Source organism: Mesoplodon bidens, assembly GCF_964165515.1.
Source record: "Mesoplodon bidens genome assembly, chromosome: 5".
NCBI lineage: Eukaryota > Metazoa > Chordata > Mammalia > Artiodactyla > Ziphiidae > Mesoplodon > Mesoplodon bidens.
The window spans coordinates 46,368,863-46,383,411 of record NC_138161.1 but is presented as its reverse complement, the minus strand read 5'-3'; the positions used below and the strand labels follow the sequence as shown (position 1 = coordinate 46,383,411).

General features: G+C 41.7%; 1 protein-coding gene across 2 annotated transcripts in view; it reads right to left on the bottom strand.

The window, feature by feature from the left end:
• The window catches only part of CRYBG3 (crystallin beta-gamma domain containing 3), a 115,290-nt gene that overhangs the window by 78,987 nt on the left and 21,754 nt on the right, over nucleotides 1-14,549 (bottom strand). For both annotated transcript variants that reach the window (XM_081235087.1, XM_081235088.1), the window contains exon 3: nucleotides 3,797-4,230. In XM_081235087.1, the coding sequence (XP_081091213.1) occupies nucleotides 3,797-4,230 (434 nt within the window). The remainder of the gene's footprint in view (nucleotides 1-3,796; nucleotides 4,231-14,549) is intronic.

Genomic DNA, 14,549 nt, shown 5'->3' with positions numbered 1-14,549 from the left:
TCACACTTTGTAAAGGATTAGTCATGCCAAGATAGTCTATTTTCTACAACATTCTTTCACAGGTTGTAGCTGAGTCTTCATAACTGAATAGTATTAAGAACATAAAACTGTCCTTTAATTAAGATTTTCCCTAATACAGAAAATAGAAAGAAAATGGAAATGTCAAAAATACATAACTTTACAAATAAACTAAAGATGGAAACTTAGAAAGGTTTATTTTCACAAACTGAATAAAGAACATATTAATTTCATGTATTATGTAATTGTGCATGGGATCTGTAGCTTATCCAATATAAGTAGAGGTATGTGATCCAAACAACACTAAGAAAAAAGTAAAATATCTAGAAATTTCAAATATTTAAGGGAATAGACATACATATTGAAAATCTGGAAAGGTTTTTATGCATTTCAGCCCAAACATAACTACCTATCATGTGAAAGTTTATTAAGCCTCCAAGTACTACATATGGCTGTACTCTATCCTGGATAAACTTAATACATCTGATACTACAAAGGTCAACCAAAGACATGTGTCATTCTTCAAAGAAAATTCTATAAAGGCAGCCTGAAAATAATAGTGTTAGAGCAAAAGTATTCAGTATATCTACTTCACTTTTAGTAAGTATGATTAAGCTACTTTTTTAGCGTTAAGATTTATTTCCTTTCAAATTACATAGTGAAGGGCTTCCCTGGTGGCGCAGTGGTTGAGAGTCCGCCTGCCGATGCAGGGGACACGGGTTCGTGCCCCAGTCCAGGAAGATCCCACATGCCGCGGAGCGGCTGGGCCCGTGAGCCATGGCTGCTGAGCCTGCGCGTCCGGAGCCTGTGCTTCGCAACGGGAGAGACCACAACAATGAGAGGCCCACATACCGCAAAAAAAAAAAAAAAAAAAAAAAAAACAAATTACATAGTGAAGAATATCTTCAGGCTTCCCTGGTGGCACACTGGTTAAGAATCCGCCCGCCAATGCAGGGGACATGGGTTTGATCCCTGGTCCAGGAGGATCCCACATGCTACGGAGCAACTAAGCCTGTGCACCGCAACCACTGAGCCTGCACTCTAGAGCCCGTAAGCCACAACTACTGAAGCCCGCGCGCTTAGAGCCCGTGCTCTGCAACAAAAGAAGCCACCGCAATGAAAAGCCCCCATTCGCTGCAACTAGAGAAAGTCCATGCACAGCAATGAAGACCCAACACAGTCAAAATAAAAACAAATAAATAAATAAATTTATTTTTAAAAAAAGAATATCTTCTCTCTGGGACTTCCCTGGTGGTGCAGTGGTTAAGAATCCGCCTGCCAATGCAGGGAACATGGGTTCGAGCCCTGGTCTGGGAAGATCCCATATACCGCGGAGCAACTAAGCCCGTGTGCCACAACTACTGAGCTTGTGCTCTACAGTCCACATGCCACAAGTACTGAGCCCGCACACCTAGAGCCCATGCTCCGCAACAGGAGAAGCCACCGCAATGAGAAGCCTGTGCACCGCAACGAAGAGTAGCCCCCGCTCGCCGCAACTAGAGAAAGCCCGCACACAGCAACAAAGACCCAATGCAGCCAAAACAAAATAATAAAATAAAAATAAAAATAATTTTTTAAAAAGAATATCTTCTCTCACAATAGGGAAGGCTTTTAACTATTTTATGTAAAGAAAAGCTGAAAAACCAGACATTTATTTAAAAATCACAATAAAGTTTTGACAGAAGAGTTTCTCATGATGGATATGAATTTGCTGAAAATGTAAGAATTATAGAACTTTTTAAAGAATTTCAACCCAACAATGAAGTAGCTTCCTACATAAATTACACGAGAAGCACGAGTTAATGTATGGAAAGCAATCTAAAAAGTGTTAGCACAACAGGTTTACTTAAAGGCTTTATGGGTATTAAAAATGAAATCTGCATACTCAACGGTACATGAAAACAATTACAAAGCTGTTTACTATTTTTAATTAAGTGAAGGTGAAATCATTTACAATGCTTTTTGATAAGGATATTTTTCTAACACTTCAAATTATAGGTAATAACTTGTCTAAATTTTGATTTGTATATTTATATATGATTATATTTGCATATAATTGTATATACTAATTACATACAAATTTTGTATATAATTTTCTGATTTGTCAATTTAATGTATCATTGTTCAGTTTTTATCATAGAGAGTTGGAAAACTGGAAGCAATCCTATCTACTGATCTTTTCTTTCCTGATACTTTCCATTGTTATCATGCTTAGAAAATTGTTTCTCACCAGAATAATTCACATTTAGCTGCTTTTAGTTTTGTATGTTTCTTAAACATTTTTATTCCACTTTAATTTTAATGTAAAAATGAAATGAGTATCTAGCTTTTATTTTTTTCTCCAAATTATTATCCCATTTCCCCAAGTCTTCCTTTTTACAAGAATACATAATGCCATCACATTCAAGGGCTCAAATCACAAAATATACAAGGGTCTATTTCTAGACTGTCTATTCTGTTCCATATAAATGTCTAGCAAATATTACACCAGTATGACATCATTTCAATTTATGTAGCTTTATCAGTACATTTTAACAACTGGTAGGGCAAGCCCCACCTCATCACTCTTGATGGGCAAACCCAAATCCATCTGGGGTCTCAGTTCTCACAACTGTAAGATGGGTCTGTGCCTACCCCTACTTCAAAAGCTTACTATGAGGAATTCACTGAAATCACACACATGAGGACTCTTTGAAACTATGAAGAATCACATAGTTCTAAGTTGTCATCTATATCTGACTATAGTATTAATGAACTCTTCAAGGAACAAAAATAATTCTCAAGTAGAGTTTAAATTAAAATCAGTAAAACAGATCCATGGACTTTCCTGGTGGCACAGTGGTTAAGAATCCGCCTGCCAATGCAGGGGACACGGGTTCGAGCCCTGGTCCAGGAAGACCCCACAGGCCGCGGAGAAACTAAGCCCGTGTGCCACAATTACTGAGCCCTGTGCCACAACTACTGAAGCCCACGTGCCTAGAGCCTGAGCACTGCAACAAAGAGTAGCCCCTGCGCGCCACAACTAGAGAAAGCCCACACAGCAACGAATACCCAACACAGCCAAAAATAAATAACTTAATAAATAAATTTTTAAAAATAAAATAAAACAGATCCTTATCAGTTACGAATGAATACTTTTATGTTACACAAAATGTCTAATGGACTCAACATCGTTATAAACATTTTCTGGATAGAAAATGTTCCTTCTAGCTCATTTGAGTAAAAGAAAAACAAGTTAGTGCCCATTTGTAAATCAAAGAAAGAAAAAAGGGTGGTGAAGTGCTCCGTAAATTTGTTCAAGATTTGTTTCTTGGAGCTGTGGGAAAGGTTCAAAAGGCTAATTTCATGAATAAAGTCAATTTAATTTCTTTTCTTAACCCCTTTAATTGGATTCCACAAAGAAAAGATATTGATGGAACGTGAACACAAACCGTAGGATTATTTTTGTTCCCAAAATGCAGATACTGAACACATTGCCTGTCCTACTACAGAAGAATTCAGACAACAGAAAACACTCCCATTTAAGGAAGTCTTAAATCAGAAATAAGTCATTTACTATGACAAAGTTAGCACCTAAAAGGTATTAGTACCACCCCCTAAAATAGCTCAAAGGGCCCTAGATATGTGTATGGTACACAGAATCATATAATTTTTCACCTAGTAGCAAGGACATTACAGAATACTTTTTCTAATTCCCTTAATTAACAGTAGTAGAACTAAGGCTCTAAAGCTAGGTCCAAAAGCTCAGTTTTTTTAGATAAGTAGATTTTGAACTTACTTTCTTAGCAAATCACTGGTTTCCTGTTCACTGTCTTGTGTTGTATCCAAAGAAAAGGCATCTGAGAGTTCAGCTGAGTTGGATTCTTGTGCTTCTGCTGGAAGTGCCAGGGTTCCCAGGGAGCCACTGACAACAGCCCTCTCCCTTTGGACCCCTTCATCAGGATGGTCACTGGGATTTCGTAAGTCTTTCTCAGTTTTGTCATGTTCATCTTTGAAAGAAGACTGCTTGGCTTCACCAAGAGATGATCTTCCTGAGATATTGAATAAGTTACCAAGAAACTGAAAAAAGCTTTCTTTCGGCTGTTTATCGCTTTCTCCCATTTTGGCATCTGAAGTGGAACCGGAAAGGTCATTTGGCTTTCTGGAATCTTCCTGTGTTGGAAGAGTGATTAGCTTCTCAGCATGGCTCCTTTTGTCCTCACTTTGGGGAATCTTTGAAAACAAAATAGAGAATATTAAGCACCATCATTTAAAAAATGACATAGGCTAACTGATAACCTATTTACATGACACACACTGTGCCAGACGCCAGGGATACATCTGTGAATAAGACAGATGGCTTCTGTTCCCTAGTAGTTTACAAGCTACTGAAGGGCACCGTCAGCGCAACTTTAACAAAGCTAGATAGTAAATGTCACAAAGGGGGAGGTACAGCCCACATGGGGATCCAGGAGTAACCAGTCCAGATTTGGTTGTGGAGAGAGCAGAGGTGGTAACTCAGGGGATGCTTCCTAAAGGAAGTGCCCTCTGAAGGAGACCTAAAAAGTGCCTATGTGATGCTTGTGCATCTCCCTCACGCTCTGTTCTCCGCTCCCTGCTTCTCCCCGTCTCTCTGCATCTAGAGAGGTGTCAGCTTCTAAGGAGTTTAAAAGGACTGGAGGTAAGAGTGTAAAATGAGAAGAGCAAAAAGTAAGTATGGAGAGATAAGTAAAAGGACAGATCACGGCAGACCTCAGAGGTGTTCAAATTTAGCCTTTATTATTACAGAGCTAATGGACAGGATTTTCACACACTTGGTATATCAGACAACACCTAAATAGACTTCATCACTTCAGCACTGTGTTAACCTCTGAAGCTGCCACATGGTGGAAAACTGTTCCTCAGGAAGATGAGGAAAGACAGCAACATGGTGTATCCATTTAGAGGAAAAGCCCGCTACAAACTCTTCAAGGTAAAACACAAAGCCCTGATATGTGCATTAATGCAAACGGTGGGCAGCACCGGGAATTCCTGCAGACGTTAAACGCTTTCAGGGGTGCATCTTACCTGCTCATAATTAACCTACTAGTGAAGCAAGCTCCCATTCATGCATACTCGGTGTGAGGAAACCGAGCTGCTCCAGCAGAGCGTGTGCTGGCATTCCAGGGCACACTCCTCCCTAAAGCTGCCTTAGCTTCGGGCCAAGGGGCCGGCTCAGCCTGCCTTCCCCACATGCTCACTCACCTACTTGTAAAAGGAATGCGGTCTGATAGTATCTGTCAGATGTCACACTCACTAGTCCTTACAAAAGGAAAGCTCAAGTGTGAGTCAGAAAAATATCAGGACACCGAGGTGAGAGCACCTTAGGCCACTGTAGGTTCACAGGAAGTTTTGTAAGAAGCTGATCTTCAAGAACATCCTAAGTATAATGTCATTTGTTCACCTCCCTTCCCTGTTTTAATCCGAATTCAAAACAGTTTAAAGGAGTGTTCCACTAACCACTAATTATATTTAGCATATGGATGGTTGAGAAAATGTTGAGAACCCATTAGCCCAGGAAATTAATTTCAAGCGAACAATATTTTTTGTTTGTTCCCACCTTAGAAGTCAGGGATATTTTTGAGTAAACACACAGCATAGCATTTTTCTGGGTGTTACGTCCTTAATATAACTTGTGAGTCTCTACATTTAGAGTAGCACCAGCCTTCCAGAGTCACTCAAAGTCTCACCTTTTACTGGTTTCAACGGCAACTCAATCCCACGTGCCTCCACTTCATCCACCCAGCCTCCTGCTCTTTATGGGGTCTGCCCTATAAATTAACTGCGCCCTCTCCTCGCGTTGACAGCATAGATAGCCTCTCGGTACAGCAGTAGAAAATATGCTAGTTGACATTTTGAAAGTGATCATGTGTATGAAAGACATTTATTTTTTGCCTTTAACTACTCCATTTAATTTGTTGTAATGGCCACCCACAATACTTCTTCCTGCTTCAAAATGAACTAAGACTGCAACACGAAGAGAACAGTGATTTGTTTTCTGCAACAAGTATGATCACTCATCCTGGGAGGCTACCCGAGGAACGTGAACTACAGGCTACTCACTAAAATAACACAAATATTCCTAAAATGCTTTAGAGATTCACAAAGGAGTTCTATAAAATTGGGACAATGGTTTTTAAAAAAGGAAAACTTAGAGAACACGGAAATTACATTTTTTGACATCCATAAAATCTCAAGACAAATAATTTGTCAAAAATACTATTTCTCTCTCTGTCTCAATTATTTTTACTTGACAGTTCCTTTCAAAATATAATGGACTGCTGGGCTTCCCTGGTGGCACAGTGGTTGGGAGTCCGCCTGCCGATGCAGGGGGTGTGGGTTCGTGCCCCGGTCCGCGGGGATCCCGCGTGCCACGGGGCGGCTGGGCCTGTGAGCCGTGGCCGCTGGGCCTGCGCGTCCGGAGCCTGTGCTCCGCAACGGGAGAGGCCACAACAGTGAGAGGCCCGCGTACCACACAAAAAAAAAAAGAAAAAGAAAAAGAAAAAGAAAAAAAGTTAAAAAAAATATAATGGACTGCCGTCTCAACAATGAAAATACATTATGCTAAGCTAGTAAAAGCCTTCCCATTTAACGTTTTCAGAGTGATATATATAAAATTTTAAAAAATCACTTGTTTCTCCTTCCCCTCAATTATCACTTCTTTGCTATTCCAGAATCCCTGTATCTTAAATGTACTTCAGAGCATTTTAATGTCTTAGTTGCTTAATTTTTGCCTACTAATCTTGTGAGAACTTTGTATCAGTAATTAAAATACCTTCAACAACACCACCAAAAAACTATTTAAATTTAGAGACAAAAGTTAGCACGAAAGAGCACTGTTATTCAAAGTTAACACAACAAACCCAGTATTTATATAACTACATCTTAAAATTTGATATAAAATAGCTGCTCTTTGCCCTCAGCCTAAACAACAATGAAGTTCAGCCTGCCACAAGCTAGGGCCAATGTCACCTGCCAATAGGACTGTTTACCACTGTTCCAACGAGTACTAGAATGAAAGCACTCAGGATTCAAGCAAACGTTAACAAAACATCGATTCCAGTTGCCCTCAAAGACGTTGGTATCCCGAATATAACATATAAAGGCTATATATATCTTGGTAAGGTAAAAAGGCTATATCTATCTATCTATCTATATATATATATATATATATATAAAGTGAAGGCATATGTATCTTGGGAATTTAATTTTTTCCCTTCATACTCAATATGTTGTAACACAGTGTCCTTAGGTCCAAATTCATACGTCTATCTCTCTATTCTCTTTGCTATGTGCCCAATACAGGGAAACACAGGAAAGCATTAAGTACAATGATTAATAAGACTCAGCTGTGGCTTCAAGGAACTTACAGTCTAGCAAGATACTCATCATTATATCACTGTGTGGGGCATGGGAGAGATATGTACACAATGGAAGACAAAATTAATTTGGCTGGGGATGGGGAGAATCCACTACACAGAGGAGGTGATGTTTGAGCTTGCTCCTGAAGGGCGAGAAGAGCATTCAAGACATAAGGTAGCAGCGCCTGGGTCGAGCACACAGAAGTGTGAGGTACGTTTATTACGGCAGGGCCGTAGGTGAAGAAGACGGGGGCCCAGAGGATACAGAATGAAGTCGATAAGATGACCAATTAGTGGAGGGTGAGAGATAACAAAGTCACAGATGATTAAGTTTTCTAAATTGGGAAACTATCTAAGTAGTTAAGACAAAAATGGATATGGGAAATAGAAGGAAAGGTGAGATTAGAGCCTTTGTGGGGTTTGGGGGAGGTGAGGCAACAAACTAGATGTCAAACGTGCAGAATGTGTGGTGCCCTGGTGAAGCAGTCAGAGCACAGTTAAGAACACAATTTGGTGATACACAGTGTGTTCAGGGGAAAGGGGGACCAACAAAACAGCCTTGGGGAAGAAAGATTAAAAGGCAGGCACAAAGCAGAAAAAAAATCAGTGAAAGAGATGGGGAAGGCCAAAACCGGAACAGCCATCCCACCAGAATGCTGGTCTCCAAAGGCAAACGACAAAGGATATTTCCAAAAGCAAAGGGGAGCAAATGCCAAACGCCACTGTAAGGTCAAGAAAGATGAGGACTGTCCTCCTCACTGTTCTTCAAAAACATGAGGCCCACTCATCCCTCGGGAATTGTGCATTCACTCTTCTCTCTGCCTAGAATGTTCTTCCCCCACGGAACTATATGACTCACACCCGCTCACCACCTTCAAACCCTTATTAACTGTCATCTCCATTTGAAGTTTCCCCAGTCACTCTATCTAAAATAGTAAACTCCTCCACTCTGCAACGGCCTGTATCCCTTCTCTGCCTTATTTTTCTCCTTTGTACTTGCTAGTATCAAATACACACATCTCACACACACACACATATTATTTAATATGTTTCTGCCTCTAGAAAGTAAAAGCCACAAGTGCAGGGTTTTTTTCTGTTTTATTCATTGCTGTTATCTCTAGCACCTTGAAATGTGCCTGACAATAAGGGGTGCTTAAATACTTGATGGACTTATAAACGAAGGAATGAAGACCATAGAAAAGCCCTAGGAATGCAAGAGAAATAGTCATAACAGCTCAGGAATTTGTGAGTACAGCCCCAAACGCAAGGTGTTAAACAGTGAACACAGAGCAAAGAAATAGGAACACTCGGTAAATAATTCAACAGAAGGCAACACTTTTTGAGAGACTTTTTTTTTAACTAGAGAAAAGGTAAAAAGGTGACAGTTTAAGGTCCAAGACAGAAGAAATGACTTTTTGTTCCGGTTTTGTGGCTCAGCTCTACCCCTGGTGGGAAGGGAGTAACTGCTGTACAACAGAAGGATGACGGATTTGAGAAAGAAAAGCAGAAGGTGATGAGATGAAGAGACCAGTACAGTCTCTAATACTTCTAATAAAGGGGAAGCACAAGCCTTGGAGCGGAGTAGGGGCACTTCCTCTTCCAGCTACAGTGATAAGGAAGTGGCTAAAGCCTGAGCAATTTTGTAAGGGGGAGAAGACTATGAGCCAGGTCCAACAAGTGGCTCTGACCTCAGTAAAGTGAGAGGAGAGATGCTTAGCTGACCAAGGGACACAGAGGTGGAGCTGGGATCTGAGCTCCCAAAATAGAGAAGACTTGGAAGAGCGTTTGGGGGAATGCAGCAATAGGCTGAGACCAAGGAACAGTCGGGGTCAATGCAAATTTTAAGGTATTCATTCTTATATAAATGATGAACAGCGAGATACTGCTCTATGTGCGTTGATCCAACAATGAAAAAAATATATACCAAGAGCCCTGCTTTCGCAGAGCCTACATTCTAGGGATGTGAGAACTTATTTTCAGGTCTAATTGGCATTAGTTTGTCACCTCCTTCATCAGCCTCTAACAGGTGGCCGGTGCTGTCGCAACATGGTGACTGGCACAGGGAACAAGGTCAAGAAGGCCAAGGGGTAGAGAGTGTCGCCAAACGAAGAGTCTGTTGAGTGAGAAATAGTGAAGAGCCAGATGGCCCTTCCTTTAGTGTCTCAAGCACCTGGCTTGGTCATCTCCCCCCGCTCAGGCTCTGCCTTCACTGTACACAGCAGGGATAATCCTTACAACACCCTGGTCTGTGTTGGCATCCTCAACTCCGATGACCTCCACTTCCGCTGGACCTCACTGTTTGGCAACCCCTGACCCTTGTCTTTACCCATCATCACCCAGCCTGTGGATCTCAATCTCGGGCATTCCCAAGTGTTCACACCCTGTCATCTTTCCAGCTCTCTTAACCTGCTGTCCCAGGTGCACCCACCACACCAGTCCTCCTGACTCATCACAGCTTCTGGCCTCTCTCACCCTGTCCCTTTCAGCTCCCACAAATTTTCGTATCTTTTCTATCCAGCCATCAAATATGGCTAACACCCCTCTTTTGTTTGTTCTCTGGTCATCCCCACCCGGAAAGATTCCAGTTTTATCTTTTCCACATAAGTGAATGCATCTTGCTTTCAAAATCCACAGGGATATGCACAACTATGCAGATGTAGGCTGCCAATAATTCACGATTTACAGCCTCTGCTGGAAATCGGTCTGCAACCGTCCCCATTTTCCACAGCAGCTATTTCAAGCCTTTGCCACACCCCCTCCACCATCCCATCCGGCGCCCAGCAGGGGCACCTACCTTCTACTTCATGGAGATGCTCTCCTACGGTCCGGCCTCCACCCCTCCTCTACCTACCTCACAGCACATCTGTCCCACTTCCTTCACTCACCCTCACCATAAAGGGATGAAGGACTCCTCCTCTAAGGATCCACCAGAGCACCACTTCATAATGCTTGATGTCTCCTAAGGAAGCCCACTTCCTCGTCCGCCCCTTCTGCGAGTCCACCATTCAAAAGTCTAAGTCCAGGGCCTCCCTGGTGGCGCAGTGGTTGAGAGTCCGCCTGCCGATGCAGGGGATACGGGTTCGTGCCCCGGTCTGGGAGGATCCCACATGCCGCGGAGCGGCTGGGCCCGTGAGCCATGGCCACTGAGCCTGCGCATCTGGAGCCTGTGCTCCGCAATGGGAGAGGCCACAACAGTGAGAGGCCCGCGTACCGCAAAAAAAAAAAAAAAAAAAAAGTCTAAGTCCAGGGACAGGCTTCTCCTCTGCCTTCACTACCAACCGCCTTAAAAGGAGTCACCAACCCTCACCATCTTCTTTCCCTTTCCTCCCAGTGACTCCTTGAGTCCCTGCAATTTGGCTTCTGCCCCAGTTGTGCTCTGACCACGATCTCTCAGAGACACTGTCCTACTTGCTAATTCAATGTACTTTCTTTCTGTCCCGGTCTCATATGATGTGTCTACAGGAGGTGAGACTGAATCTGATCCTGAAAACCAATCTTCCTTGGCATCCACGACATCACCCTGAGGTTTCCCTTCTTCTTCTCTTAACGCTCTCTCCATCTCGTTCAAGTGCACATCCTTCTAGCCATTCCCTACATGTCACGTTTCTGCAACTTCCAGCCCGGGGCACTACTTTACCTTCATGATTTTCTTATGAGGTCTCATGTCTCACAGATTCATCAGATGATTGCCAGATTTGTATTCTCAACTCAGACTGTATATCCAATGATCAACCCGACATCCATACCCACCTGGATGCTTCACTGGCACCTCAAACTCAATACACCCAAAACTGAACTGAACCATGCTGCGTCTCCATTCTTCCATTTTCTGTCAAACTGTAACATTCCCACTTGTTCAAAAGTCAGATGAAACATCAGGACACCATGACCTCTCCCCTAGAATACTGCCAGCAGTGAATGACTTGTTTCCTTGCTTTCCATTCCTAAAGTTCCCCAGTCTGCTCTCCAGACAAAAGCTACAGCAATCTTTTAGATTTCAAATCTAATCATCCTTAAAGGCCTCCATTGGCTGTGCACCCTTGTCAGGATAAAATCCAAACTCCCTAGCATGGCACTTAAGGTCTTGGTGGATCGAGTCCCTCTTTGATTCAATCTCTTGTCACTCGCAAAGCTTACAGTGACTCATGTCACCATATGTGGCCTCAGGCATCATGGGAGCCTATTTTCTTCCCTCTCCCCTCTTCCTTCCTCTTTCTCTTACTACAGGTGTGTCTTTGCACAAAGCTATTACCACTGCTGAGACCATTTATCCCTTGCCCTCTTTGCCTGGGAAATTCCTACTACAACTCAAAAGTTTTTCAGAATGGAAATTGCCTACATATATGCATGCGTGCGTGTGTGCGTGCGTGTGTGTGTGTGTTCTTCCAATAAACTCTAACATCCTATTTTTCCTTGTCACCACAAGGTTAGGGCAAACAACTTTATGCTTTCATCATGAGTAGGACTATTACCTAGATTACTTACAGTTACCAAAATCTGGCATTCATAAACTAAACCCAGCTGCTTACTAGACAATTCTAGTTAGTTTTCTCCTAAGGTATCTGGCCACAACACATTACCTGGCAGAATCATTCCCTGATATCAAGATTGGGTAACTGGTGGCGCCTTTCAGCAGGACAGGGAATACAGGAACAGAAGGAAATTAGGATAAAATACACTGAATTCAACTTTGAGTAAGTCAGATCTCATACTCAGTGACCTTCACAGGAAAGGTCCATCAGAGAATTGGCTCCATCACCCTGAAGCTCAGGAGAACACATTGGGCTGGAGGGACAGATGTGATTTTTGTCATTGGCTAAGATGTAGGTAAACTCAAATCAACCAGGGCAGGTGTGTAAGGTGAGAAGAGAAAAGAACAAGATGACATAACGTAGGGGAAAAGCCATTCCTTCTTGTTATGGTCTAAACACTTCTCCAACGAAAACATTGGGCCAGAATAATAAATGTTTTTAAATCTATGAGAGCCTTTTGGAGCTCTCAAATCAGTATCTGGCACCTGTGGAGGCAAATTCACTCACAAAAAATCTAGAGTATGTACATGACCCTTCATCCCCAGTTTCCATTTTCATAAGGTACGCCACCACACCACAAAGTAGGACTATTCCAGGTCTATGAGACGTTGGAGCCGCCGCAAATCAAACCAGATACCATGCAATACATTCAACATCCAAGAACTCTGAGATATCAAGGCCCCAGAGCAGCACCAGCCATATCAACAGGCTTAAGCCCTGGCAGCCCCTTTGGTCATGTGAATGGTGCAGTAACATACAGTGCAATCTCCAGGCACCTTGACAGCACCCAGTCTTTATAGAAGCAATCAAGGGTAAGAGTTTTTGAGTTCTAGCTAAAGTTCAGTGTGCATACATACATTCATGTATGCCTTTTCAAATGTTACAGAGAATCAATGTTTCTAATAGCTGATTTCCATACTATTCACCCAGAAAAAGTCAGCACCATTCTTAAGCAAAAGAGTTAGATTCTAAGTTGTCGTCAGACTGCATATGGCAAGAAGACAGCTCTTTTCCTCAGTACCTAAATTGTGTTGGGTATCGTGCAGTGCAGCACATGTTATCTCAGGTTAATTCTAAAACACTTCTATAAAATAAGGACTGACACCTCCCACTACAGAGCAGCAAACCAAAGTTCAGAGAGGTTGAGTAAATTTCCCAAGGTTAGAAAGCTACCACGTGGAGACCTGGGATTTAAGCCCAGATACGTCTGATTCCAAAGACTGTGTTCTTTCCGTCACTGCACATGTAATTTTAAAACTGTTCCAAGGAGGTGCCATGGCTGGCAGAGGAAGGGAATGGTGGCTGACTCTGAGGCTCCAGGCTACTCATTCCCATCATCAACAGGGGAGTGTTGCCTGAATCTGTTTACATAGGGGGTTCCAAGTCCAACTATAGTTGAAATTTTTAAAAAGAGAGTTCCCGAGTTTGAAAAAGAAAAATTTTTAAATCTAGAATTTTTTTTTTTTTTTTTTTGTGGTACGCAGGCCTCTCACTGTTGTGGCCTCTCCCGTTGCAGAGCACAGGCTCCGGACGCTCAGGCTCAGTGGCCATGGCTCACGGGCCCAGCCGCTCCGCAGCATGTGGGATCTTCCCTGACCGGGGCACGAACCCCTGTCCCCTGCATCGGTGGCAGACTCTCAACCACTGCGCCACCAGGGAAGCCCTAAATCTAGATTTTAAATTCATGTCATATTGCTATCTGTATCACTGAGAAAAAAAGGACAGCAAGCATGCATTAAGGCTATAATTTATTTTTAAAAATTAGTTCAGTAATTAAATTTCTCCTAACCATGCAAACATTTAATATATTTAAATTTGACTACCATTTCACCTCTGGCCAAAAAAAAAGAGTTGAAAAAGACCAATAAGGAAAGAAGAGTTACACAAATCAAAATATAAACAAATGCATAATTTAATATATTCATCTCACTAATTCATCTTACCCTCAATATAGGCATTGATACAAAGAACAATTTGTGACTTTTTATTCAGTGAGATACTCTTGAGCTACAATTCTTCCATTTTTACATATCAGTGAACAGTGGCAACAATAAAAAAAAGCATGGTTGTTTTTAGTAAATTATTTATGATAATATTAAAAATAAGGGTTATGAATTATTAACAACTAACAGTAATAGGCACTAGATTGATACTCCTCGGTTGTCTCTAGAAACATCATAGGCATATAGCAACCAGATATCTCTTAAAAGATACGAGAACCTTCACCAAAGTTGTATGATCAGTTATGAGCCACAATTCTAAAATGGGGCAAGAGTTAAACTTTATATAAAGCAGATGCCAAGCTACTGAGAACAGGCCTAATAATCATCAAGTTATTTAGGCCTGGTTTGGAAAATCTATAACCTATGGTTCAGATTTAATTCATTTTATTTAGCTCATGACTCATTCTAAAAACAGACTTACTGCCACAGCTTTTTAAATTTTTAATAGGGTTTCTTTTTGGTAAATTAAGTTTATAAAGTATACCTTACAAATTAAGTTCACAAATGGGAAGCACTATGGTACAGAACTGCATCTGAATTCTCCTGCCTCCTCTCAATAATAATATGAGTTTGTCAAGTGACAATCTCTCTGAGATTCACTTTCCTCAACTATTAAG